General features: G+C 46.7%; 1 protein-coding gene across 1 annotated transcript; it reads right to left on the bottom strand.

Moving 5' to 3' along the window:
• Window positions 1-892: 892 nt before the first annotated feature.
• LOC118788568 (CKLF-like MARVEL transmembrane domain-containing protein 4) lies at window positions 893-24,200 on the bottom strand. Its single transcript, XM_036544607.1, has 4 exons — window positions 23,223-24,200; window positions 13,079-13,255; window positions 6,594-6,692; window positions 893-3,755 (listed from the first exon to the last, which is right to left on the bottom strand). The coding sequence occupies exons 1-4, from the start codon at window positions 23,406-23,408 to the stop codon at window positions 3,591-3,593; spliced, it is 627 nt and encodes a 208-aa protein (XP_036400500.1). The 5' UTR covers window positions 23,409-24,200; the 3' UTR covers window positions 893-3,590.
• Between the last annotated feature and the right edge of the window lie 417 nt (window positions 24,201-24,617).

Raw genomic sequence — 24,617 nt, 5'->3', positions numbered from 1 at the left:
TATTCATGAGCATTATCTGCCCTCATAGAGTCTACTTCATGTGACATTTATGCTGTCTGCTGCTTCACTGAGCTCCAAGGTGAACCCTACTGACTATCTGCTTTTCAAACACAGGCGATGAATTCTGCTACAAATGAAGCAGAGATCTGGTTCGTAACGTTACATAAATACAGAACTTATATACATTTTACATTAGGTTACCACTGCCGTCGGCGGAATATTTTACCTTGCATTGTCCCTTAGCAAGACATTGTCCCACAAGCTGCTGGTACACAAAAGCAAGAGTTACACTGAGCGTGTGGAGTCCGTGGCCACTAGGTCTGTGGCCTGCATGATTATATGAAAGTTAAGCTTCAACACAGAAGAAAAACAAGGCAAGAAGTACATTGACAAGCACATTGTTAGGCTGTAACAAAATCCTTAATTGATTAAAGGTATCGTAATATTCAAGCTTGAGTATTTGTATACGTACAGACACAGTGCTACTGGAAATGTTGGCCTTGTCACTGCCACCATGGTGATAGCTGACCTCTCTAAAGCATGCCACAGACTTAAGGTATCATCGCATTAAACGTGACCTCAAGGTGTCTGAGTTGAGAGTAAATAAATTATTGCCAGCAGTAACATTCTCACAGGCCAGCATCAAATGAAGCCGTCTGCATAAAAAATCATATGCTACTGCTGCTAAGAGACATTGTTTTAAATAAAGTTTCCCATTCAAAATTCCAGATGTGAATGTGAATGTCCATCATAAAATAAAACAGATCTGATGTCAGGCTGAATGCCAGAACAATCCTTGTTTCTACAAACATTATGAAAGGGTCTTCATTACAACAGATTTATAACATTAGATGTAGTATGACACTATAGCTACAAAATGACCCATCTAAGTGTGATATTGTCAACTTCTGAACTGAGTCCAAAATATAAAACACAGATTAATTCTACCTTCCTCCAGGTATTTGTGGAATTACAGCTGGTCCACAATTTTTATTAAGCAAAAGAAATTGGTAATAAACCTGTTTGTCTGCACAGTGTTACGTTTTAAAGACTATGAGAAATGTCTGGGCCTTGGCCAAGGCATTCGAATGTCCTGGCGAATCCGGTTGGAATGCCCTGATCCTACGGCCTGTAACATAAGGCACGCTGGGTGATGGAAACGTCCAAAATCTGTCAGCTGTGCGATGTTCATACAAGGGGAGGAACGGTGGAGCGCACAGGAAGCCATGACAAAATCACTCCATGTTCCTCTGCCGTTGCCACATCTCTGACAGTCCACATGTTCATGAAATCAACAGGGTCTGGATAGCTCCGAAGACCCCTGGTAAACACACAGTCACAGAGGCTAAAATGCTGGAGTAGAACTTCTCTGTCTGATCGTCACAAACCCCCGCCCCCATACACACACACATACACACACAAAACAGACAAAACACAATGTCGTACAAAACATAGCCTTGAGATACTTCCAAAAAAAAAAAAAAAAATTGGAATCGCTGACTCAAGGTCACAACCCAGATTAGTGAGGTGGAGTTCCACTCACTGCGCTTTATCCCAATAAAAATCAGATTAGGCACAAATTACATTTGCAACTGGAAAAATGGGCATTCGCCTGACCAGTACAAACACTGCGTTACATTTCTAGAACCACTCCGATTGTGTCCTCCGGCCCAAGCGGTGCATTCCACTACCTACTGGAGCAACAAGGAATAATGACCCGTCAGGCTCACTACCACTGCAATAATTCTACCCCACCACCCCCACGTCCTCTTAACACAGCTAATTTATTGTTAGCGACTAGATTTACTATTTACAACTGTAATATCCCAAGGTAACAGCTGTTCAGAATGGCTTGCATGGAATATTATTTACAAAAGCAATACATCTTCATTTAAGTCTGATTCCCCCCCCATATCTCTGATGTGTGCAGAGCACTCTGTGTTTGATTTAACACAGTTAGCAGGAATAAAACAGCGCTCCGGCCCAGACGACAAACACGTTACCGATTCCTGAGAGACCCCTCTGACCCATTTACGCCAGCCCCTGCATTTTTGAGATTACAGTGCGTACCGTGTTTGCTTTCGTACCCCTGTTCTCTACAGCCACCCCCCCACCCCCGCCTTGGTCAGTACAACGCTGAATAAATACACATTGGGTAACAAAATGTCATACCCTTTCCTTCAATAAGGCATCAGAAGTAATATCTTTCAGTTTCCTTGTTATATGTAGTTTACATATGCTGCATGGCGTACATTTGTCACTTGCGATGCTTGAATAAGACTTCAAGTGTGATGTCTTTGACGTTCCTTCTTGGCATGAGTAACAATGGACTATATAGGACTAACTATACAACAGCTCACCAGCAACTGCACATTTCAAACACAGTCATAGCTACGTTGCAAAGGGGCATGAGTATTGCACTGTAAGGAAACTGATAATTCTGGCAAAAGAGGAATGTTATTTGTGTAGACTGGAGCTGGAAATTAAAACATCATTTCAACTGATTGTCACAGAGGAGGATTCAAGCCAACAACATTTACTACTCTTAGATATGGGTGTTCCATTAACACTATCAACGCTGTAACGCACTGCCAGGTTCTGGGCAGCCTGACACAGCTAAAAAGTATACGCCAGCAAGGACCTGGGTACATGTGGGTCATTTTCAACACAGAAGTCCTTAAAACAGGCACAGGCAACCATGCCGCCTGGATCCCCAGGACTTCACACGGCCTGCCAAGCCACCTCATGCAACGCTGAGAGGGCACGCGAATGAAAGACAAAACAAAAAATTCATACTTGGCTGAGCATTCAGTAAATCTGAATGTGCCCCCTAGTGGTTTGCTATTCTAAATGCCTGTCTGCAGAAAAATAAGTATACGCTTGATGTCACATTTAGAGTATCCGTTTCGAACAGTAATTTGATACCTCACAGAATGCTAGAGAATGCAAGATGCAATTCAAGCAGGCAAAAGAAACACCTGTCTTGTTTTTTTGCATGCAATCCACTGAGGGCCACAAATGAAACCTATTCAGCTATAAAACTAAGGTTGCATGGTTTTAAAGGTTGCTTTAAAACCATGGATAGGGTTGGGCACCAATACCCGATTGTCCAGTTTCTTTCATACCTGGGATTTAACACAAATGAGAATGAATTTGACAATGAGACAAATGAGTTTGTTTAAAAACAAACAGGAATCCTTCTGCTTATCACAATAACACAATGAGCAGATACTCTGCAGCGAAAACTAGCAAACGGAAGAGGGCTGAAAACTTTGCAGTTAGCTAGTAAAACTCTTCAGGAAACACAGTGGTGAGATCTCTGACCAAGAATGATTTATAAACAGATAAGGGACCTGTGTCCATACAAACTGAGAAGACTGAAGGCTCAAGAGGACTGCAGACAGAACCCAGTCAGTGGAACTGGACAGGCTGGGATGGCTCTTCGAATATCTTTGAGTGATGGTCAAATGTTTGTTTAACACGGCCCATCTCCCACCCCTGCCGTTGGTGGGGTCACCGGAGAAAAGCCTCGGGGGGGGGCCGTATCTCTGTGGGTGGCCACGCCCCCTACAATCAGGGAGAGGGCGGGGTCACTGCAGCTCAGGCTGGGCCTCCATCTCACCGCGGGAGGCGGTACGGGCGCGCGTGTACTCGCCGGTCTGGACCGCGCTGGACCTCCCGTCGCCCTTCCGCCACTGCCTCACCGCCAGGAAGGTGTTGAAGCCGTAGACGCAGGTCACCAGGAAGCCGAATATCTGCACAGGAAGTGACACACAGGAAATGCGCTCAGACTACCGTCCATCATGTCCAGCATGATTCGACCGAGATAAGTGTGCGTAAACTGAATGTGAAATGTGAAATTAAGAGATATGTGAAATTATGCATAAATGTAAAATTAGAATACATTATGTCAGCTGATGTTTTATCACTGATGTACTGCCTTCTATTTTGTGACAATGCCACGGTTGGCTTGTAAGCCACTCTGGATATGAAAGTCTGCCAAGCAAACAAAGAATACATTTAAAAAAACAACCCAAATTCAAGCCAAATGTTTTTTCGCCTCCCTCTTGTACAACAATTATGCCTTTGCTAAATGTTGCTGTTGGCATTCTCTAAAACTGTATGTTTGTGTTGGCACGAAAATCCAGCAGAGCCACTGTGCATTACCGTAAACTGAAACCTGACACCAGCCGAAAAAGCGAAGGAAAGAAAAGAAGAAAAGGGCTACTAAAATCCCCCACCCCCCACCCCACCCTGGTCTGAGACCCCGAGCAGCAGGGGTTAGCAAGCCCCTCCCAGCCCCATCAAATCCCGGGAGGTTTAATTGCAGTTTCCTGCTGGGAACATCTGTAGCGCCGACCACTCAGCAGAAATCCCCCGGCCCCGCCCTGAAGCTCCCAGCAGCTGCTTAGACTCGCTCCTGCTGACTCAGCGCCGAGCAGTATCGAAGAATCTCCACACCTCCGGGCCTGCTCCACGCCATTATACCACAAGAGTACAGAAACCGACTAGCCTGTTCTCACTGTGTGAAAGAAGCCCTTTCAGACAAATGAAAAAAGAAACAAACCACAATGGTGGATATGAGTAAATATGAGTAAAATCATTTTATCACTTTATTTTTATTAGTAGCAGCAGTAGTATTATTTCTATTATCATTATTATTATTATTTCATTTAGCAGGCTTCCTCATGGAACTGTATAATAACAACACAACATCCACAATGTAAACTCGACCTGACTTATTCTGAATATGAAAAACATATCTAACGTGTGTGCTGTTCAAATAAAAGAAGCCGATTTGCAATATCTGCAATGGAAAACCAAAACTGTTTTTGAATGGCCGGCTTATTAACCACGCAAGTGTTTGTGAGAGAGAGAGGTGTTGCAGATGAGCTTGCAGTAGCTGGGGGGGGGGGGGGGGGACCTGTTGTGTGAGGCGTCCTGTGTGCCAAAACGCACGGGTGCAGCACCTCTCGCGTGAGAGGTGGTAATCAGAGGCGATAAAACCCCGCCCACAGGACAGAGAAACAGCGGAGAAACATCAGCTCCTCAAACACAATGGCGATGCATCAGAGAGGATATTCTGAGCAGGGGAAACACAGAAACAGAGAGAGAGGGAGAGAGACAGAGGCAGAGAGAGAGAGGAAAAGAGAGAGATATGCTGACAGAGTGGGTGAGAGAGAGACAAATGGGGGCGGGGCAGAAGACAGAAAGAAGGAGCAAGTCAGCAGATAGAGGGGCGAGCAAGAGAGTGAGGGCAAGACAGACGGAAAGAGGGAAACAGGAGAGTGGGGTGGACGGTGAGTCGGACAGAGAGAGAGAAAGAGAGAGAAAGAGAGAGAGGGGAAGGGAGCACATAGGCCTGTGTGAGGAGTAGCCTGGTGGCCCTCTGTAGCATCATTTTAATTTGTGTTCCAGATCTGAGCTCTGTTTACAGTTCAGCTGTCCCAGGCAAGCGTCAGGGAATATGCGACAGTCTGTTTGTAAGCTATATAAGGGGTCTGCTTTAGCTAATGTGCTCAGGACATCAATTTTGCTTGTTGGCAATACACACTTTTTCCCACAAGGGGGCAGCAATGCTCTTGAGACGGATAAGGATTTTATTTCTTGGCAGACGCTCGGTCATAAATCCGTGAAATGATTACCGCTAACTTGTGCGTCACAAAGCGGTAACTCGTCAAGAACCGCACTGATTCAAGGCACTCTACAGTCTCACAACACCGCTGTATAATTAATACTTACTTGATGCAACTGAGGCAGTTACTTAACACTTCGAACTATGTCATAATATGTCCGTGTCTGTGTCATAATATTTAGATATTTAACTGAGACGCAACAACTGTGGAGATAACAGTGCCATCCCCTGTCTGAGGGGACGCAGTGCAGGCAGACCAACCCCTCCGTACTGCTATTGCTAGTGTCCTGCTGTGTCAGGTGAATTCCCCCTGGAGGAAGCGTGCTGCAGAGAGAACTTCAAAGAGCTTTTTCCCCACCAGAGAGCCAGGCTGTAAAATGCCTTCGAACACCAGGGGGGCGATTATCACTAGATTTTAAAAAAAACAAATTATACAAATAATAATAATTGTGCTGCATTCCATTATAGTCAGCGGAGTCTTTCACAGTGCCCATACTGTTACCATGTGACGTCCTCACTGCCACACCATTAGTCAGCTTGGGTTGATTTGTATAAATGAATAACATGTGGGGGGAAAAACGTAACCTATGTAAGCTGCTCTGGATAAGAGTGACTGCTAAATGACTAATGTAATGTAATGTAATTTCTGCCGTGCAGCCGGGCAGTTCATACCCTGACAAGGGAGATATCGCGTCAGTGCTCCCAGGCTTTGGCAGAAGCCACTTGGGTGATCCGATTCTGGTATGGGTGCAATCAGACAATCACAGCTGAGCAAAATGCAGCTGCTGCTGCTGAACTGGGAACTAAATTCTCCTCCCGCAGCTCAGAGATTAGGAGGGGTCTCGGACAGACAAATCAGTCTGCCAAGACTAGCTCTGAGGCAAACTAAGTATCTAGAGGGCTTTGTGGATACGTGAGGTCACAGGAAGGAGGAGGAGGAGGACGTGGGGACTCTCACCACAGCTGCGATCTCGGACCCGGATTTGTGGTTGAGTGCGGCCAGCACAATGGAGGACAGGAAAAAGAAGAAGGTGCTTGCAGCCGTGTTGACCAGGTCCTGCAACAACAGACAGACGAACAAGCAGACAGACAGACAGCTGGTTAGGCCCTGTTAAAGCTACGAGACTTAGCTCCTTTTGTGTCAGTGCTGAGATGACAGGAGTTTTAACCGCAACCTGTGGCGGTCACTAAAGCAAAGCCTGAAGCACTGTAGGTGAGGCCTTAAAAAATAAACACATTCTCAGAATTCGTGAGCCGGAGAGTTTGCGGAATGTCATCCAATAGCATTCTGTCCACTTCTGCGGGACGTTTGCTTTTAGGAGGAATCTGTGACTGAGTTTCCCCTCAGTTCTTTGGTTACCAAATGGCAGTGGTTCCCACTGGACCAAAATGTGGAGCATCAGCGTCTCTAGTGGGATGTTGCAGCCCAACAAGCAGAAAAAATGAGGTTAGGATTAAGTTAAGAAACGGGCTGGTGTGTTACAATGTACTGGCTGTGTGTGTGCTTGCTGTCAGAAAAAAAGCACACAATCCTGGAGTCCAACTGTACGGTCTTAGAAAATGAGAGAAAGTTTGGGAGGGAGGTGTAGGGGATTAGGGTCTCCTTTAAAGAAAGGGAAAGACAGAGATTGAGAGACAGACAGGGAAGATGAAGGTACTTCATAGGAGAAAGAGAGAGGGCAGGAGTTCATCTCTTGTGACAAAATGAAGGCAGATAATAGTCACTCCAGTGTAGAGGAGGATGTAGGAGGGGTAGAGGTAATTCTGTATACAGCAAAAAGGGTCATGGACTGTAATTCTTCTGGGAACAGAGGCAAGATGAGTTGTTATCTGTTACTTGGTGTACAGAGCTTTCAGAAGGAATAGGTGCAGTTCTCATAAGAAGTGGACAGGGGGCACTCAAGAGCGCATACTAGTCCACTGAATGCAACACCTCTGTACCTGACAGGGTATTAAACGCACTACAGTAGTAATTAAAAGCTTTGCCAAAAACACTTTTTTTTTCCCCTCACTCGACACTGGGTGTACCTAAAATTTAATTATGTCTGGGCCTATAACTGCAGGGGAGAAAAAATAATCCGTTCTTAAGAGCAGCACAGAGAGATGAAAAGCCAGCACAGCATTCCTCACACTGCCCGCCATGTGCCAGACGACCCCCGCTCCGCTCCTAAACTCCTCATTTCTTCACTTTAAAAATCAGATTTTTTTTCCTTTCAGAAAAGAGTGTTACCCACAGCCAGAATATCTGTTATATAATAGCGGCCACAGAAACCCTAGGGCTTTCAAAAACACTCTACTCTATGAATGCCACTTCACCAGGACTATGCAGTGTGTGTGCGCGCACACAGACACACACAGACACACACACACACACACACACACACACACACACACACACACACACACACACACACACACACACACACACACACACACACAGACACACACACAGACACACACACACACACACACACACACACACACACACACACACACAGACACACACACACACACACACACACATATAGTATAAATAACTGGTAACAAATATAAGCAAGTTTTGTACAGAGGGCAATGAGTCTGCAGTAAGCTGTAACACGATGAAAACCACAATCCAAAGGGTTGCAATGTCTGGCAGAGAGCTGGAGACAGATCATCTCGTCCTCATTGTGCTGTATCTCTCCAGTGGACAGGCTTGATAATGAATGGCAAATAAGAAGTAATGCATGACTAGGGTAGGACCAACATGTGACCCGATGCAGAAAGGGAGTCGTTAACCCTGGGGTCTCACATGACCAACAACCCCCCTGCCAACACACACACACACACACACACACACACACACACACACACTCCGAGAGCGTTCCTAAAGCAGTCAGACCAGATGCATCGCACACTGTGGTACACTACACACATCTGTCTCCACAGGCCAGCTGAGAGACCCTACAGGGCTGCAGCGTTCTGCCCTTCACAACACAAGGTCCAAGGTCATTTTATCATGCTGAGCAAAAGCGTGTGACCGTGTGTGTGTACACACATGTGCATGTGTGGTTATTTGCATTACTACCACACGTCTCTTTCTTTTCCACAGCAGGAAGACGGGGGGTGGGGGGGGCAGCACAGCAGCAGGTAACGCTGCAGTCTTGATTAAACGCTGTTTGTCCTGGGTGTAATTTGCTAAGCGTCATTACTGGAAGAGCTCAGAATGCTAATGAAAAGAGCGGCGCACCCCCCCCCCCCCCACCCCCCCCCCCCGGCGGATCCCACGCCGCGCCCCTGCTGGTGTTTCCCCCCCGCGCCGGGTACACAGCCAGCCGAAGAAAGCTGGGCTCCGCCGAACCGAAAGAGCATCAACACACACAGTTTGGCTTCTCCGCCGAGCATTCTGAAATGAGCATTCCAAATTTCCCATCTCTCCCTGCAGGAGGGCCGCTCAATCCATCACCTGCGTTCACACAAAAACTCTCAAAGCGTCCACTTCTGGGGATTGGAGCACACGCGGTCCCTGTTTGGATCCGCTGAGCAATCTCCCGCCAACATCATAACTGCACTCCAGTGTCGTAGCTCTGTGTGTTTGCGGTTGGATGATAGAGGCAGTGCTGCCGGAAGAGTGTCCTTGAGTTTTAAACTAATGCAGCTAAATTAAATGATCTAACTTTATTGGGCTTTGTTTTGTGTATGCTGCTGATTCTTTCATCATCAGCTGAACAAGCCGTCAGATATTATAAAATGTTGTGCTGTCATCAAAAAAAAAAAAAGAAGTAAAACTGAGTAAAACTAACTTTGGCCACTGACTGGAACTCTAAGGGTGAGGACTCTGACCCCACAGCCTTTGAAAACCTGGCCAAACTCCTTTAAATGCCAGCGTTGAGTGTTTGGATCTGTTTACATCAGTCTCCCCAAGGTTCCTGCAAACAGGAAGCTCCTGGCTTCAGACGAAAATGTGAAGTTAATTTCACGGGGGAATATCTGTGTAGTAGGGACTGCTAATAATGGTAATTCTCATCAAAACAAATCTGAGAATAAAGTAGCGCATGAATATTTCATGTCTTTTGAAAATAGTCTGCCTGGGTGGCAGGGTAAAAACAAGCTGTTAAAAGCTTTTCCTTGAATCCCCTTTGATGTCGCTTTCAGGAAAATAAATATATAAACCGCAGAGAGCGAGCGCCTGGTGCTTTTGGACATTTAATTAACGCAATAAGCCGTAATTGCTCCCTGGATTACGTGAATGTTGGGGGAGGGGCAAATCTAGCCACAGTGAATAGAAGGGTGTTGGGCGTAATTTACTCAAGATCATACCGCAGTGCGATACGCTTGGCACTTCCTGACTGTGCTGCTCGCTGTACGGTGGAGGGGGGACACCTCTGCCCTCTCTCCTCATAGACACACAGATCAAAGAGACACGCTGAGCATGCACACGTTTCTCAAAGACAGCGACCTTTGACCTAGCAAAAGCTGCAAGGTTGTTGACCCCAGTGAGTCTACAGTATCTGGTCTCTCAAGTAATGTCATGAAACAATGCTGTGTTATGTGTGTTGTAGATGTCACCTGTGATTTCTGGTTTTGACTGCTTGTGCATCCATCCTGCCAACTGTGTTTCACTATCTTAACCTGCTTCCAGGTAAAGTGGCTTCATTATGTCCCCTGGTCTTTTGAGAACTCTGTAAGAGCGAATATTCCGCCCCATGGAATCAGGAATGCACATCTATTGCAAATTCAAAGGTTGGTTTCTTTTTACTGCTTTCAATGTCTTTATGGCTACAGGATACTTCACGCCATGAGAAAATTTCCCCAGTTTCAGCATCAAGGCCTTGATGGTTGTGACTGACCTCAGGTCAGCTCTCTGTTACACATGTCTGAAAGCAGTGGAGCTGCACGCTATAGGACCCAGGCACGGATGCCCGTTGCACTGCCTGATTGTTCTGCTCACACCAGGGCTGTCAACATCAGGACCTGCTATGTGCATGAGGTGGCCTTCCTGTAGCCTGAGGCCTATATACACAGTTGTTCTCTTGAAGAGGCTGCTGTTCTTCTCTAAAAATGGACCTGGCCCAGCCTCAAGAATATGACAGGGACCTTGGCCATTCCAGACTGCCTTGCAAGAGACAGACCTTGCATTTCTATTTATGCAAGCTATACCACTACCATTCCCGGTCTTCAACAATTTGAGTGGGCAGTCCTTGCAAACAAAAGCTAAGCCTGCCAATGCTTTCTCCGCTCTGAACCTGCTGTCCTAATGAATGGTTGTCTCTCGCATGAAGACTGGCAGTGTATTTATAGCGCGGGATTCTGGGAGAGTGGGTGCGCTACAGCGCTGGCATTCTTCTGCGTCCTGCTCCCGGTACACAGGGCCACCGGGGTCGTTCCCCTGCGTGTTCTGGTAAGGCCAGACGTCGGGGCTGCGAGCTGTGGGGCCCATTTGTTCGGGGATACAATGAAAGGGGGGGGGGGGGGGGGGGGGGGGTTGGGACAGTGTGGTCTCCGTGCCAGTGTCACATATTGTTTGGGAGAGGTGGCTGCCAACACAAGCAGATGGGGGCCTTCAGCACAGCCAAGAGACAGCCCCCCCCCCCCCCTCCACAACACCCCCAAACCCAGCAGAGCCCCTCTGCCAGGGGCCAAAGGGACTGGGGCTGCAGCCACCAGCACTGACCTCATTCCTCCATCTTCATCATCCTCATCCTCAACATGTCCATCATTTTCTCTGCACTTCCTCAGCATTTGCTCTGAACTCCACTTGCAGAGTTATACCCTGCATCTTCCATGCTGAGGACTCGGAGCCACTCTCTCGTCTGTTCTGTCAAGATGGCCGCTCTTGTTTCCATCTGGCGCTGCCAAATAAAACATCGAACACTGGGGTTTCCAGAGACGGCATCGCATAACACGCAATTTTCGTCACCCCCCCCCCCCCCCCCTCCCCAGCTTGCACGCCACAGCCACGGAGTAGCTCCACTACGATGGTGGGAGAGAGCTTGGGGTGTCGACACCCTCTCAGCTTTCACCCCAACTGCTGCATCATGCAAAAAACCCCAACCACAATCACTGTGGAGGCGGAAGGGGGGGGGGGGGTGCGATCCAGAGAGCTTCCAGAAATGGAGATATAAACACAGTCTGAGAAGCCCTCACACGTCTCCTGGTAAAACTGAAGGCCATACTTATCACCCCATAGGACCACGGGCCAGAGCACTACCAAGCCACTGAGAGAGAGACATTTCCTTCTACGCTATGAGCAATACTGTCAGATAGGAGTCATTTTCTTCAATAGCGTTCATACTTCCCTCGCTTAGTTTCCACAGATGACTGACCCAGAAGAGATGTCAGTCGAGGTGGGAGTGGGAAACATAGTCCAGTTTGCAGCCTACTACCTTTGCTACCTGCCAAAACCTGAACCCGAGAGAAAGCAAGAGAGCCCTCTGCAGGTGGGGAGGACCAATCAACACTGGTCTGTTCATTTTTTTCCTACTATTTATGTATGCAGGGATTCTGAGGAAGAAGGGTTTTTTTTACCCTGGCAAAAGAGATTTATGTTTGTTGTACATAATAATGGATTGAATTGAACTGAAACAAATTAAACTGAGAGAGAGAGAGAGAGAGAGACAAAGAGAGGGACAGAGAGAAAGAGAGGGAAAGGAAGGAAGAGAGTAGCCAGGCCTCTGTGATGACTTGGGGGGGGGGGGGTGTGCAGGGTGGGGGAGGAAGGAGAAAGACAGGGAGCAGAGACAGAGAGGGAGACACTGTACCTGAACCGCAGCCAAACCACAGCCTATAAAACCTGCTTATCAAAAAAACCACAGCGGCTGCATTTTCAATTTCCCCCACAGAGCAAATATAGAAATAAATACGTACATAAATAGCATGCGTGTGTGCAATGTGGAAGTTTGCTTGGGAGTTTCCACTGTGGGGAAGAGGTGAAGAAAACAAAAAAGTCTTTATCCACTGGTCAGAAAGTACTTCTCCCATTCAGCCTGCTGTATAGTGCACTGGTTAGTTTAGGCTTAAGAATACTGAGCTCCACACTCTAACATAAAGCCTGGCTCATAATGTCTATTTGAGGTGAAACATATTCTTGTTCATTTTTAATGTTAACTGTAGACACTTAACGTTCACTGCCTTTGCTGTGTTTAACTTTTTTCTCAGATTTAAAGCTTAACTCTCTACCCACTTTGTGCCATGATGACAGACTGGATCTACCACTGCCCTGGAATGGGGGATGGGAGTTTTTTTGGCCCAAACAGACTGAGTGGAGAACTTTGACCCCACGAAACAAACCGCAGAAGCATAGTCCAGAGTGTAAAACAATTGACCCATTGAGACAAAGCGTGGGCCACAGGCCTGGTGAGGGAGAGCAGAGATATCTGGCATGGTGAGGTACGTTCAGAACTTCGGCCAAGAGAGTATAATGAGGCCTGATCCCTTTGGCCCCCGTGGGTAAGCGCTACTCACAGTGAGGCTCCAGTTGACGTGGGGCACCTTGCCGTGGAGGTTGAGGCCGAAGACGAGGAGCAGGAAGCCGGTGACGACGGAGGCGCTGCAGCTGACAAACTCGAAGAAGTAGACACCGCCGCACGGCAAGCAGAGCATGATGGTCTCTATGCAGATGAAGGCGATGAGAGACAGGCTCTGTATGGAGAGGAGGAGCTCAGTTCAGAGACAGCAAGCACGCCGAGGAGATACAACCTTAGCAACAAACACACCACAGGCAGTCATCTTCAGACCTTGATCATCACAGCCCAAACATTACTGGACTTTGGCAAAAGACACACCAACCACAACTAGACTTCATGAACGGACATACCAAAAACTGCCAATATTCATAACCAGACAGACCACACAGTGCCAAACTTCACAGCCAAGACTTTTCAAACACAGCCCGACATCATAACATGATATGCCAAACAAAGGCTGCTTTTGCAAACCAAGACGCACCAAGCACTGCCGATCTTCATAGGAATCCCAAAGAAAGCCAGCTTACAAGCCTAAACATGTTATTCCAAACAGAGCTAACAAACACATCAACCAAGGCAAATTCACCAGATTTCAGACCCAGGTCAAGGACACGGCATCCACCTTGATAAGCTTCCATATCTCTGAATGGCCTGGCCTTGAACACATCTTACTCCACTGTGCAATGCAAAAATACACACTTTCGAAAGCCTATTCACCCTGAAATATCAGACCATTCAAAAACCAAACTCATAGATACAAGAGGCAGAAGGCTTTCAAAGGAAGTTTCCGAAAGGCCCCATCAATCAAAGGGGTCACACATGTTGGTTCAGTTTGTCACTTACAGATGAAAGCCCCAGGACCCCTGCACATTGTTTTGAGTGGCAGAGCCGACCCTTCGCTGACCCTTCACTGACAGACATCTCCCGACTGCAGGACTCGAGGTTTTCTGTGGGCGGCGAGCTACTTAGGAGCTCCGTCATACACAGCGCCAACCGGCTCCTGCCAGAGGCCTCAAACAGATTATGGGCTTGGCCGTGGCCACAGAGAGATTCCAGACCCGCTCCGTCAGGGCTCGGGGCAGAGCACAGCGCCTCAGAAGACGGGCCCAAGCTAAGAGTCCCCGTAACAGCTGGGACCGCGGGCCCGCTCCAGAAGCCTGCCTTATTAAATCAAAGAGCTCTGTGATATTCAATCAGTGTAAAACAGTCTTGTTAATGGGACAGCCCAGACAAACTCCTCCAGCCAAATTTAAACCATCCGGAGAATGCGAGCCCTGCTGCATCGGTGCCACGTCGGCCAACATACCCAGTCGGGGGGGGGGGGGGGGGGGCAGAATGACAGAGGAGGGACAACCACTCTGGCAAAGAGAGTCAAAAATACAGGCGAGAGACAGGCAAGGCATGTGGAATCAGTTTCCCTCTTGTCATAACCTTCTAAAACCTTTTTCTGACCCATTCTTTACATTACATTTGCTAAACGGATGCTCTCATCTAGGGTGACCTACATAGGTTGCACTTTTGCATGTTGTCCATTTATACAGATGGATATTTACTGAGGCAGTTCAGGTTAAGTGCCTTGCCCGAGGGCGCAACAGCTAGTGGCCCCTCCAGGGATCCTGACCATCAGCCTGTGAGTTATCACTACACCACACCGCTGCTCCACATACTTCTACATCCGTACCAGATGCTCCTCTCCCCAGCTAAGCTAAAGGGCCTGCCACTGACTTCCTGGCCCTCAGTTCCATGCTAGGCTTTGGATGGAAGAGCGCCAGGCAAACACACTTGTCATCACAGGCTGTCTTGCTCTTAAATCCTGTCTGACTTTGTTGGAGATGATCGGCCTGGCGTGCCCAACGGCAGCTAGCAGCAGCAATTTACACATGACACATGGCACATGACAGCTACGGTCTTAACATAATCGTATTGTGCTATACAGAAGAATAACATAATAATGACGGATTTTACGTGTCCACTGTTTTGTATGTTAGGACACAGGCTGAAAATACAGGCCTCTTATCAGGACGTGTGCCGTAATGCTGCCCAAGCCGTAGCACCGTAGTCAAATCCATCGTACGGGGTGAGCTCCAGGGTCATTTGCCTTGCAAATTCGGCAGGCACCCTCATCTCGGAGAGCTTCCTCCAGTTATTCACCGGCAGGCAAACCGGCCAAACGACGAGTGACTCTTCCCATGGCAACGCCACCTTGATATGCAAATGAGTTCCCTTTTTTTTCCATTACAAATGTTATCTTTAGAAAGAGTCCCTTTGCTCACCGTTGCGCAGTTAGTAATAGACAGGAAGACAAGATGGATCCTCTGACTTCCTGAGAGGGGGAAAGACAAGCCACAGTTGCACAGATATGAGCTTGGAAATGATCCTGATCTATTCATAACTACTCTTCTAAATATTTAAAATATGTTAAAAAATCACCATACATTCTTCAATGTAGTTTTTATTTTCAGAAGGATGACACAGAGTGAATGGAAATAAATTCCTTTAATCTCTTGGGACTCGGTTCTCTGACAGTGAAAACACTGGCGAGGGAAAATGAGACTTGGTTTCTGCTCCGCCCGAGCAATTAGCCGAAGAGGCAGAATTACCAGGAAAACCTGCTGGACGTTCACCGGGAGAGCATGAGACATCTATAAATCAAAGCCAGCGCAAGGCGTTAGGTTACATAATAAAAATTCATTTTGCAAAATATTACAGCCACTCCGCCACGACCTTGAAAGGCATTGCCAGTGCTTGGTGATGGGAATACAATGTTCTTTCAAAATATTTTCAGGGTGGAAATAAACGAAACAACATATTAATCCAAATAAAACAGAATGAAATGGTCCCAACACAAGCCTGTGTGAAGGATTACCTTCAGAATGTTCCAGCAAGAATTATTACAGGAAGTAAGCTGGCTGGGCACATGCCTGTCTATAAAGGCACCAGTGCCAATGGGGTCCAGCCTATGTATGACAAACCCACATAGGTGAACTGGGGGGGAGAAGTCCTGTCTGTTTTCTACGTCATCCCAAACCCTGCAAAGCTGGCATTTCCGTACCAGCCCTCAGAGTAGCGCCTACATCCCATCAGCACAGAGTTGTGCTCATTTTACGCCAGCCCCCCCACCCACCACCCCTTACGCGTTTTAATGAGCAGAAAGACTAAACACAGATATTCTGTACTGCTTCTGACACACTGAATTGCGAATCTGTCACTGTTGCTGTAATTACATTCATGGCAGACATTCAAAGCCCACCCTCTCTCCTTTCACACACAATTACACCCAAGACTAGATAGGACAATGCCCCTGACCACCACCAACACCCATTCCCTGAGCCTCCTCTGCCCAACACTGCTGTGGCCAGCCAATCAGATTCGCCAGCCCTGCCTCTCTTTAACCCATTGTGCCCTGGTAGCTCCCGAGGCAAGAGCAGGCTGAAGCTGATAGGCTGAGACTGAACGATTCTCAGCACTATGCAATTTAAACCTGAACAAGACGTTGTGCATTCATGTGTGATGACGTGCTGAGGGGGAAGGGGTGGGGGGTGGGGGGGGGACTGATCTTCATACTGTAAAAGTAGCCTGGAGCGTGAAAAGGGAGCAGGGAGGGAGCAGGTGTCATATATGCAGAGGGCTTGGGGGGGGGGGGGGTTGACAGAGAGCATTATGGGTAGGTGTGTAATTGATGTGAACGTGTCACATCTGCCTGCACCTCACGGATCAGATTCCCTGTAAGAGGCTCGTGTATATCCCCATTTCCTCCGCCATCTGCTCCATCCACAAATGAATGAAGAAAGGAAGGTCTCCATTTGAAAGGCCATGCGAGCTCACAGTGTAAACACCCCACATCAATAGAAATAACGCACTGGTACCTACCCTGCTATTCATGCTGTATGCTTTTAATTTTTTTGCCATTATTATGCAGCTGTCAAATCTAAAAAGGTCTCAAAATAGCACCACCACCAAGCTGCACAGCCCAATGGATCACACTGACAGGGAGACAGCTTCACGGCACCACTTCCGAAATGGTTTGGTCATAACCCGTCAATACTGTCCCATAATCCTTTGCTGGCTGCACTGTAGGTCACTCATGTCTTGTGTCTCGTGTCTTGTGTTCAGGCTGCACAACCGGAATCTCAGTGCTAGACTCAGCATGTGAGGAGGGTGTGGCCGGACAAAGAGAACTTCCCCCGAGGGGCTCATTAGTTGGTGGAAGTGAACAGAGGAAAGGGCGCTGTATGCCTCGTTTCCGCTTCCTCTTATCCGAAGGAGAGACGATTGCACCTCCCACTCCAAAAACTTTTCAGCCAACTGCCATCAGTGCTGCGTGATGGTGGGCTACAGAAAGAAGTCACCAGTAGATGATGTGACGCTGAATCCTTGCAGGATTCAATCCTTGCACCAGCATGACTTGCACAGGTCTTTGAAAGCACCCTCAAAGCTACATGTACACATAACATAGCCCCCCCCAAACACACGCACACACACGCAGACACATACAATACCCTCCAGAAACCAACAAAGAAGATCTCCGCTGGTCTTAGCTGTGAGGAGATGTCTGGAGTATGTCATATTTCACTTGATTGAAAGGGGTAATAAACCTTATTACATGTCAGAGGCAACACAAAACAGGCCTGGTGCGTTTCAGTTCTCAGACAGCTGTAAAACAGCGCACTATGCGATCCCACTTCATGCTAAAGTTGCCATCAGCTCCATACAAGGTCAACAGAGATTGGAGGCGAACTAATGTCGCGGCTTTCTTTCTGGTATTAAACCATAAACGCTGACAGTAATCATAATTCAGAGGGACGGGGGTGGGTGAGACGATCCATTACCTGCGAGGGGGTTTTCGTTCAAGGAGAAAGAGAACACATCTGGAGACAAACTACCAAGGACAGCCATTTAACTGGGATTAAACCATAAAGCATCAGACGTTGCTGGATCCTGGAGGGAGGCTTTCTGTAAATCACTCACCCTTTGTTTAAAAGAAGGCCAGAATCTATATCTCCATGGCTGAGGAGCCCATTGAGGGCTGACCTGATACCTTTCTGAAAATAGAATCTGAGCTCAAAACCAATATCTTAACACTCATCTGATTAGCTGAATCCTTTTAAAAGCTGATCTGCTGATGTAAGTAAATAACCACAAATGACTTGCAACCTGTGTTACATTTAACATTTATTTATTTGGCAGATGACTATCCAGAGCAGCTTACAAAGCACATATGTACCAAAAGTACATGTGAGGCCACATGAACAACTGTAGCCAACTGTAGTGACATTGTAGCATAGCGGTTAAGGAGTAGGACTTGTAACCGAATGGTTACCGGTTCGATTCCCCCAGGGGGACACTGCTGCTGTACCATTGGGCGAGGTACCCATAACTGCCTCAGTAAATATCCAGAGGTGGATGGATGACGTTATAAAAACCTGTTACTGATGTAAGGCACTCTGGATAAGAACGTCTGCTAAAGGTGAACAATGTAATGTACATCCAGAAAAACGAGAGCACATGCCAATAATCACATGGGTGCCATAATAACCACAGCCATTCTGAAATGTATCCGAGATGTAAAATGGAGGTCACCCTCAAGGACAGATAGAGAGGAAAAACACTCCAATTAGTCAAAACCACGAAAACAAACACAGAAACATTATGAAGGTGTGATAATCAGTTATCAGGGCTCAAACATTTACTTTTCTCTCTCAACTGTTTCATCGAGGACCAGGCGAAGTACAAAGAGAGCATTCAGACTCCCTATCAGCCACAGGTTCTGGAGTGGAGGTGCGATCTCTAGGGGTCAGATTCAGTTTCTGCAGGCTGGAGACCAGCTGGGGTCACAGACGGGCACAAATGCTGGGGTGTGGAGGTCACCCCAGCCCAGCCACAAATGCACGTGTCCATATTAGGGGTGTCACATCAATTTTGCACTGCGGAAATAATTTAATTAGGGACCATATTTCAGTATTTCCTGTTTATGTGGAATGACACTAGTGGAGGAGTTTTGGTGGGGGAGTGGTGTTTTGGCAGCAGTGCAAGACTGCAAGCTACACTTCCCAAACATGCACCAATGCTAGCTCTTCCACGTCTCTGGATCTGTAGAACGGCTTGACCTTCACTTCAACCTTTTCCAAAAACAAACATCCCACATCACTGCGATAGAGCATTAAGCTACTGCGCATGGCTCAGCTGCCCCACTCGCGGCACATTCCTGGCTGGGCTCCATCAGCGCTAGAGATCTGAAGTGGATGACTGGCTGCGGGAAGGGATTGTACATTTACAGCCTATGGTCAGCGACTGGAGGCCTGTGAAACAAAATGGCATTCAGAGAGGGCAAGGAACATTACATTACATTAATTGCATTTAGCAGATGCTCTTATCCAGAGTGACTTATATCAGTTACAGTTTTTTTTACAATGTTATTTATACAGCTGGATATTTACTGAGGCAATTGTGTGTTAAGCACATTGCCCAGGGGGACAGCAGAAGTGCCCCAGTGGAGAATCGAACTGCCAAACTTTCGGTTACAAGTCCTTCTCCTTAACCCCTAAGCTACACTGCCACCCACTTCACTTTGTAACAACCTAGAACCTCACCAAGCAGTGCTAATTGTAGCCAACAGGAGGTGGGGGGGGGGGGGGGGGGTTATAAACTGAGTGAACCTCTTACACCCCAATCTCCAAGCCCACAGGAAATGCCGCCACCATGCCACCAAAAGACTGAGACCTACCAAAGACGTAGCAACCCCAGCTCAATACATTACATTTACATTTATTCATTTGGCAGACGCTTTTATCCAAAGCGACATATAAGTGAGGCACAGTAAAACACAAGCAAAAAGCCATATAAATAGTCAACAATATTAGAAGCACTGCGTGACTAAGTTTTAGTAGTTGACCAGACAAGGTACAAGCTAGCTGGTAGAATCCCAGCAATGCCACCTTTTGCCTGTTGTTTTGCCAAGCCTGACTGTTACACTGTGACAATGCAAAAAAAAAAAAAGATCAGTGAGCATGTGACTCTGATGTCCTTTGAGAAGGCGTGTCCTAGACAATCCATCCATCCGTGACTGCCATTAACCACAAGCTCGTTGTCCTAGTTTTTAGGTAAACAAGGTAAGGTGTTACTGCTCAAAGGACACAGGCTGGCAGCTGGAATGCTGCGCTGACATCAGTCATTTGTGACAGTGCTTTACAGCATTGAGACAGCTAAACAACTTCTCGGTCAGCAGACGGCCTTTACACGGACGTGCTATCTCCAGGTCTGGCATTCAGGTTATTTCCCTTGGCACCGCGCTCAGCTCCTTGTTTGATTTAATTGCTTCCTTAGTTTCACCGTTTTTTTCCATTGTGTACTGTCAATTACAGGCACAAGCTCCATCCCCGGCTGGACCGGAGGGCCGTGATCCAACCGGAGGCATTTCCTCTGTGGGTGAACCCGGCACAAGTGTTGCTTTGGGAGTCATCATTTTCTTTTGTCTGTGCGCCTTCTTTTTTTCCTCCTTCCTAGACATCTGGTTTAGGTGTACCTCTCCAAACCCACAAGAGAAATATGCGATTCTCTCCCTAAGACGTCTTTGCGTACACAGCAGCATAAGAGCAAATACTGCCTCACAGCAAAAGAGCCTTTCTCCGATTGGATAATAGCAGCAATGCGTCGCTATCCAACTTAAAAACATTTTAACTAAAAGACTGACTCGCAGATGGGGAGGCTGCACACATCTGTTGCATGTCTTGAGACTTCATTCCGACATGACATTTTTCAGTATCATGCAAGAGGGGAGAAGCCTGCCGCTTTGATTCAGAAACTGAGTTCATTAATAAAGCTGCAGTTTCTAAACTCAGCTGGGACGTAGCCGCTGCACCCTTGAGCGAGGTAGTTAATCTAAATTACTTCAGTAAATATTTAAATATAGAGAAATGGATAACATCTGAAATGGAACATGGTTAAGCCGCCGTGGACAAGTGTGTCCACAGAGAAACTAAATAAAAGCGCACCCTCAGAGAGAGGAACTGTAAAAGCACCCATTCTTCACAGACACCTGGATTAAAGAAACCCCCACGCCCCACACCGAATGCGGTGGTGTGAACCGAAATGTGAGCTCAGACACGTCCCACAGTCTAACGAGCAGGGCTGAGGGACAGAGCGGTCGCCTCTCAGCCAGGTCTGGCCCTGACAGACAGTCTGACTCCCTCCGCCACAGAGAGGAGCGTTCCCGTCCCTGCCAGAACGGAACCGTAAACCCCAGCAGACACACTGCATAATTCCGCGGCAACCTTAGCATTCCGACGATGGCTGCGCCTCCAACTGCAGCCAATGGGAAGCTGCCTTTCCCAGTTCAGATTCTATCATTTAGACTGAGGTAAAACCATTCTCAGTCTCAAACTGCACTGAAACCCCACCACCACAGGAGAGATGAGTATTAAGCGGGCCTCAGATGCAACATACCAGTGACATGCGAAGAAGACATTAAAGACAGGCCAGACAGCTCTGTGGCTTTAGATGTTGTAGGGTGACATTTTTGGTTGTTCTTTTTTTAAAAAGAAGAACTGACCAACCCAAGCACAGCGCAGTGTAACTAATACATGGATTCTGCTCTGTGAATGTTTGCCCATCTGCTCCGTACACTAACCAGCCATTCTCACTACAAGCAATTTGGCCCTCGAAATGTAATCAGTAACAGCAACGCTGGAAAGCCTTTCAACTGTCATCTGCTGCGAACAGCTGAAAGCCCTCCACTTTCTCAGGCCACTGCACACAGGGGCTGTTGTCACCTTGCGGTGTGCCAGTAGCCACTCATTGTAATGGGGAGTTTTTTTTCCTTTCGTATGACACTAGGCCGCCCTGCTGTGTTTAAGCAGAGCCCCACAGTTGTTCTCTGTTATCATGACATCTCCAGCGGAGGTAGCTGATCTATCTGTGCAGGAGTACAGGGGGAAGTCCCTGCTGGTGCTGATGCGACCCGTATGGCAAAGAGGCTGATGAGGTGGTTCCAGCAATGACAGTGACATGGTTCTGATGGTCCTACAGTACCTAAGGACCATCAGAACCATGCCAAAGGTCTATTACTATCTATCATACATCATCTGTTGCATTTGAAACAGTTGATTATATATTAGCTGAGTTTTATACTTACATTGTGCCATACTTACTGACTGTCTTGTCAACCAGCCAATGAACAAGACATCAGTGGAAATGGCTATTAGCAACCCATTACTCTGGGGATCATCTTCTTAGTGGCCACTAATTATAATCCGTTAATCAGTCATGAAACCCGTTATGCACATGTCAATGTTTAAACTCCAAAACTGAAGCAGGTTGACGGTTACATATTAAAATGAAGAAAGCTGAAGAATACCATAGATCTGCGCTTATATATTTATCCAAGTCAGCTCAATCAGTGATCAAGTTATGTGTGGCGTTAGAGCAAAGTATTATCCATACACTCTTCATTACATGTTCAAATTATCAGTTCTTCTGATCAAAATGGTTTCTCTTAATAAATTTTATTTCACACAGCATGAAACAAACATGATCTACTCCAGTATCAAACCTTCAGTCAACAAATCATAAAACTGAGAATCAACTAAAATATGCCGTTTGAGGCTATGCAGGTTATGAAGATGGGCATTAACCAATTCACAGTGCTGTCTTGTGAGTGGTTTAGCAACGTCAACTATACTGTTTATTGTACATTTACGAAAAGGAGAGAACATCTGCTTTCAGAAAGAAGCTCCAGGCACGACTGAACTGAGGGCACAGGAATTCACCTGACGGCAGGTGTACTCGCTTTAGAGATGGATTCCAACATAGATGACTCTTCTACGTCTAATGATAGCTAATCTCAGAACTTGATCAAGTGATCAAGAAGGGCTGTATTCTTGTTTATCCGTGTTGAATGAGTTTCTTTTGTTTTCAACGATGCAACGTTTTATACGATTCATTTTTTTTTTTGTTAAAATAGCCAATGATATCTGCCAAACACTTAGGTCTCCAAATGTTTCAGGGTCATAACGTTCCAGAGGAAGCCAGCTGAGACTCTTAAGAATGCAAATGCATTGCAAATCACCGTAAAGTACACGCTCTACGATTCTTGACATGCTTTGTAAAAATAAAAATTTTAAAAGATCGTAACGCAGGACACTTACCACTTCAACGATTTTTAAAATGCCAAAGTTAGATTTCAGATACTCCGTGTCACACCTAATGTCTCCCAGGACGTTTCTCGAATGCACGGGCTCTGTAGTCGGTTGATATGGGCTACTCGCCCCCGAGATCATTGAAGTGTTGGAGGCCTCGCCATCAAATCCATCCACCTCCTCGGGATTCCGCATGATCCAGCGAGATGGGACTTCTGTAGTCTGATACAACTAAGTAGAACCCACTTTGAGTAAAAAACCGGCTACGGTGTACAGACCGCAGACGTTCCAACACAGAAGCCCAGAAACAATAGTCTAGCGACTCATAGGGGTTTCGCGTCTTGTAGGCTGCTGCGGTGTTAGTACTGTATTTACATTTGAATTAGTGTTTAAATTCCCTCGAGGTGATCCAGTCATTGAAATAATATTATTCTTCCCTGAAATCGATGAATTGCACGTGGTGTTTTAAAAGCCGAATATCACTTGTAGATTCACAGCAAATTAAACCAACGCGATCAGCTGCAGTTTGTGCATAGTATTGGCTTGTTCTGCAAGTACGGCAGGCATTACAGCTATTCATTATTTGGGGGTAAACGAAAAGCGAGCTCCATTACTTTCCTTTGAGATACTTTCCGTGGAGGCCAGAAAATCTCCCTTTGCATTGAATCTCCTTAAATCGTTGGGTAACGTAGTTTTTTCCAGCTCTGCAATGTGTTCTTGAGTTGGAGACTAGAACGCAGATCGCTATGTTGTTGTTGCTAGTGATAGTCTCCGCCCTGAAAACTATGCGTTCCTTTTCTGCGCGAAAACGCACAAAACAAAGTATCCTCCAAAAATGCCGAAAACCGAAAAAATCCTGCAGAACTGGAGCCTCGGTCCACTATACACGCCTATCCCCACTTCAGTGGGCTTCAAATGTAGCCTCCTAAGTTCCCCTCCATTCGTCGCTGAAAAGAATGTTGCGAGACGTGTATTTGTTAGTTGTAAGCCGAGGAAGGAAATATTCCACTGCTTTCACCCACAGCCGAGCGCGGCGGCGGGTACAGTCTCCGGTGTCGGTCTGTGATCATGACGTGTTACACAGGTGGGCACTGCTGACGCTGTGGCAAACATCTCTTTTCCCCAAATTTCCCCAAAGTAAGTTTAATTAATCAAATCTGTTACATTACGTTTTTAAACAGACAAGTGTTTCAGCCCGCTGCATCCACGCTTAGCAGTTTCAGTGTATGTAGAGCACCACGGCGTGTATATGGTACTAGGCACATGCCCTTTGCCAGGACCACTTTCGTGTTAAAAAGTGTGTTTATAAATCAGAAGAAACTGCTTCACACTCATCGTTATGCCACCCAGGCGTTAAAGGGCACAAGGACACATGCATCTTTGAAGAATCTTTACCCCCAAAGA

The sequence above is a fragment of the Megalops cyprinoides genome, chromosome 13 (assembly GCF_013368585.1).
Source record: "Megalops cyprinoides isolate fMegCyp1 chromosome 13, fMegCyp1.pri, whole genome shotgun sequence".
In the NCBI taxonomy this organism is placed as follows: Eukaryota; Metazoa; Chordata; class Actinopteri; order Elopiformes; family Megalopidae; genus Megalops; species Megalops cyprinoides.
The sequence above is the reverse complement of the archived record's forward strand: the minus strand, read 5'-3'. Positions and strand labels throughout refer to the sequence as shown.

Coding starts and splice junctions, on each gene's coding strand:
- LOC118788568 (XM_036544607.1), bottom strand. CDS start 23,408: ATGCGGAATCCCGAGGAGGTGGATGGATTTGATGGCGAGGCCTCCAAC. Junction 6,693..13,078: donor ACGTCAACTGGAGCCTCACT/GTGAGTAGCGCT, acceptor CTGTTGTTGCAG/GACCTGGTCAACACGGCTGC. Junction 3,756..6,593: donor GGTCCGAGATCGCAGCTGTG/GTGAGAGTCCCC, acceptor CTTCCTGTGCAG/ATATTCGGCTTCCTGGTGAC.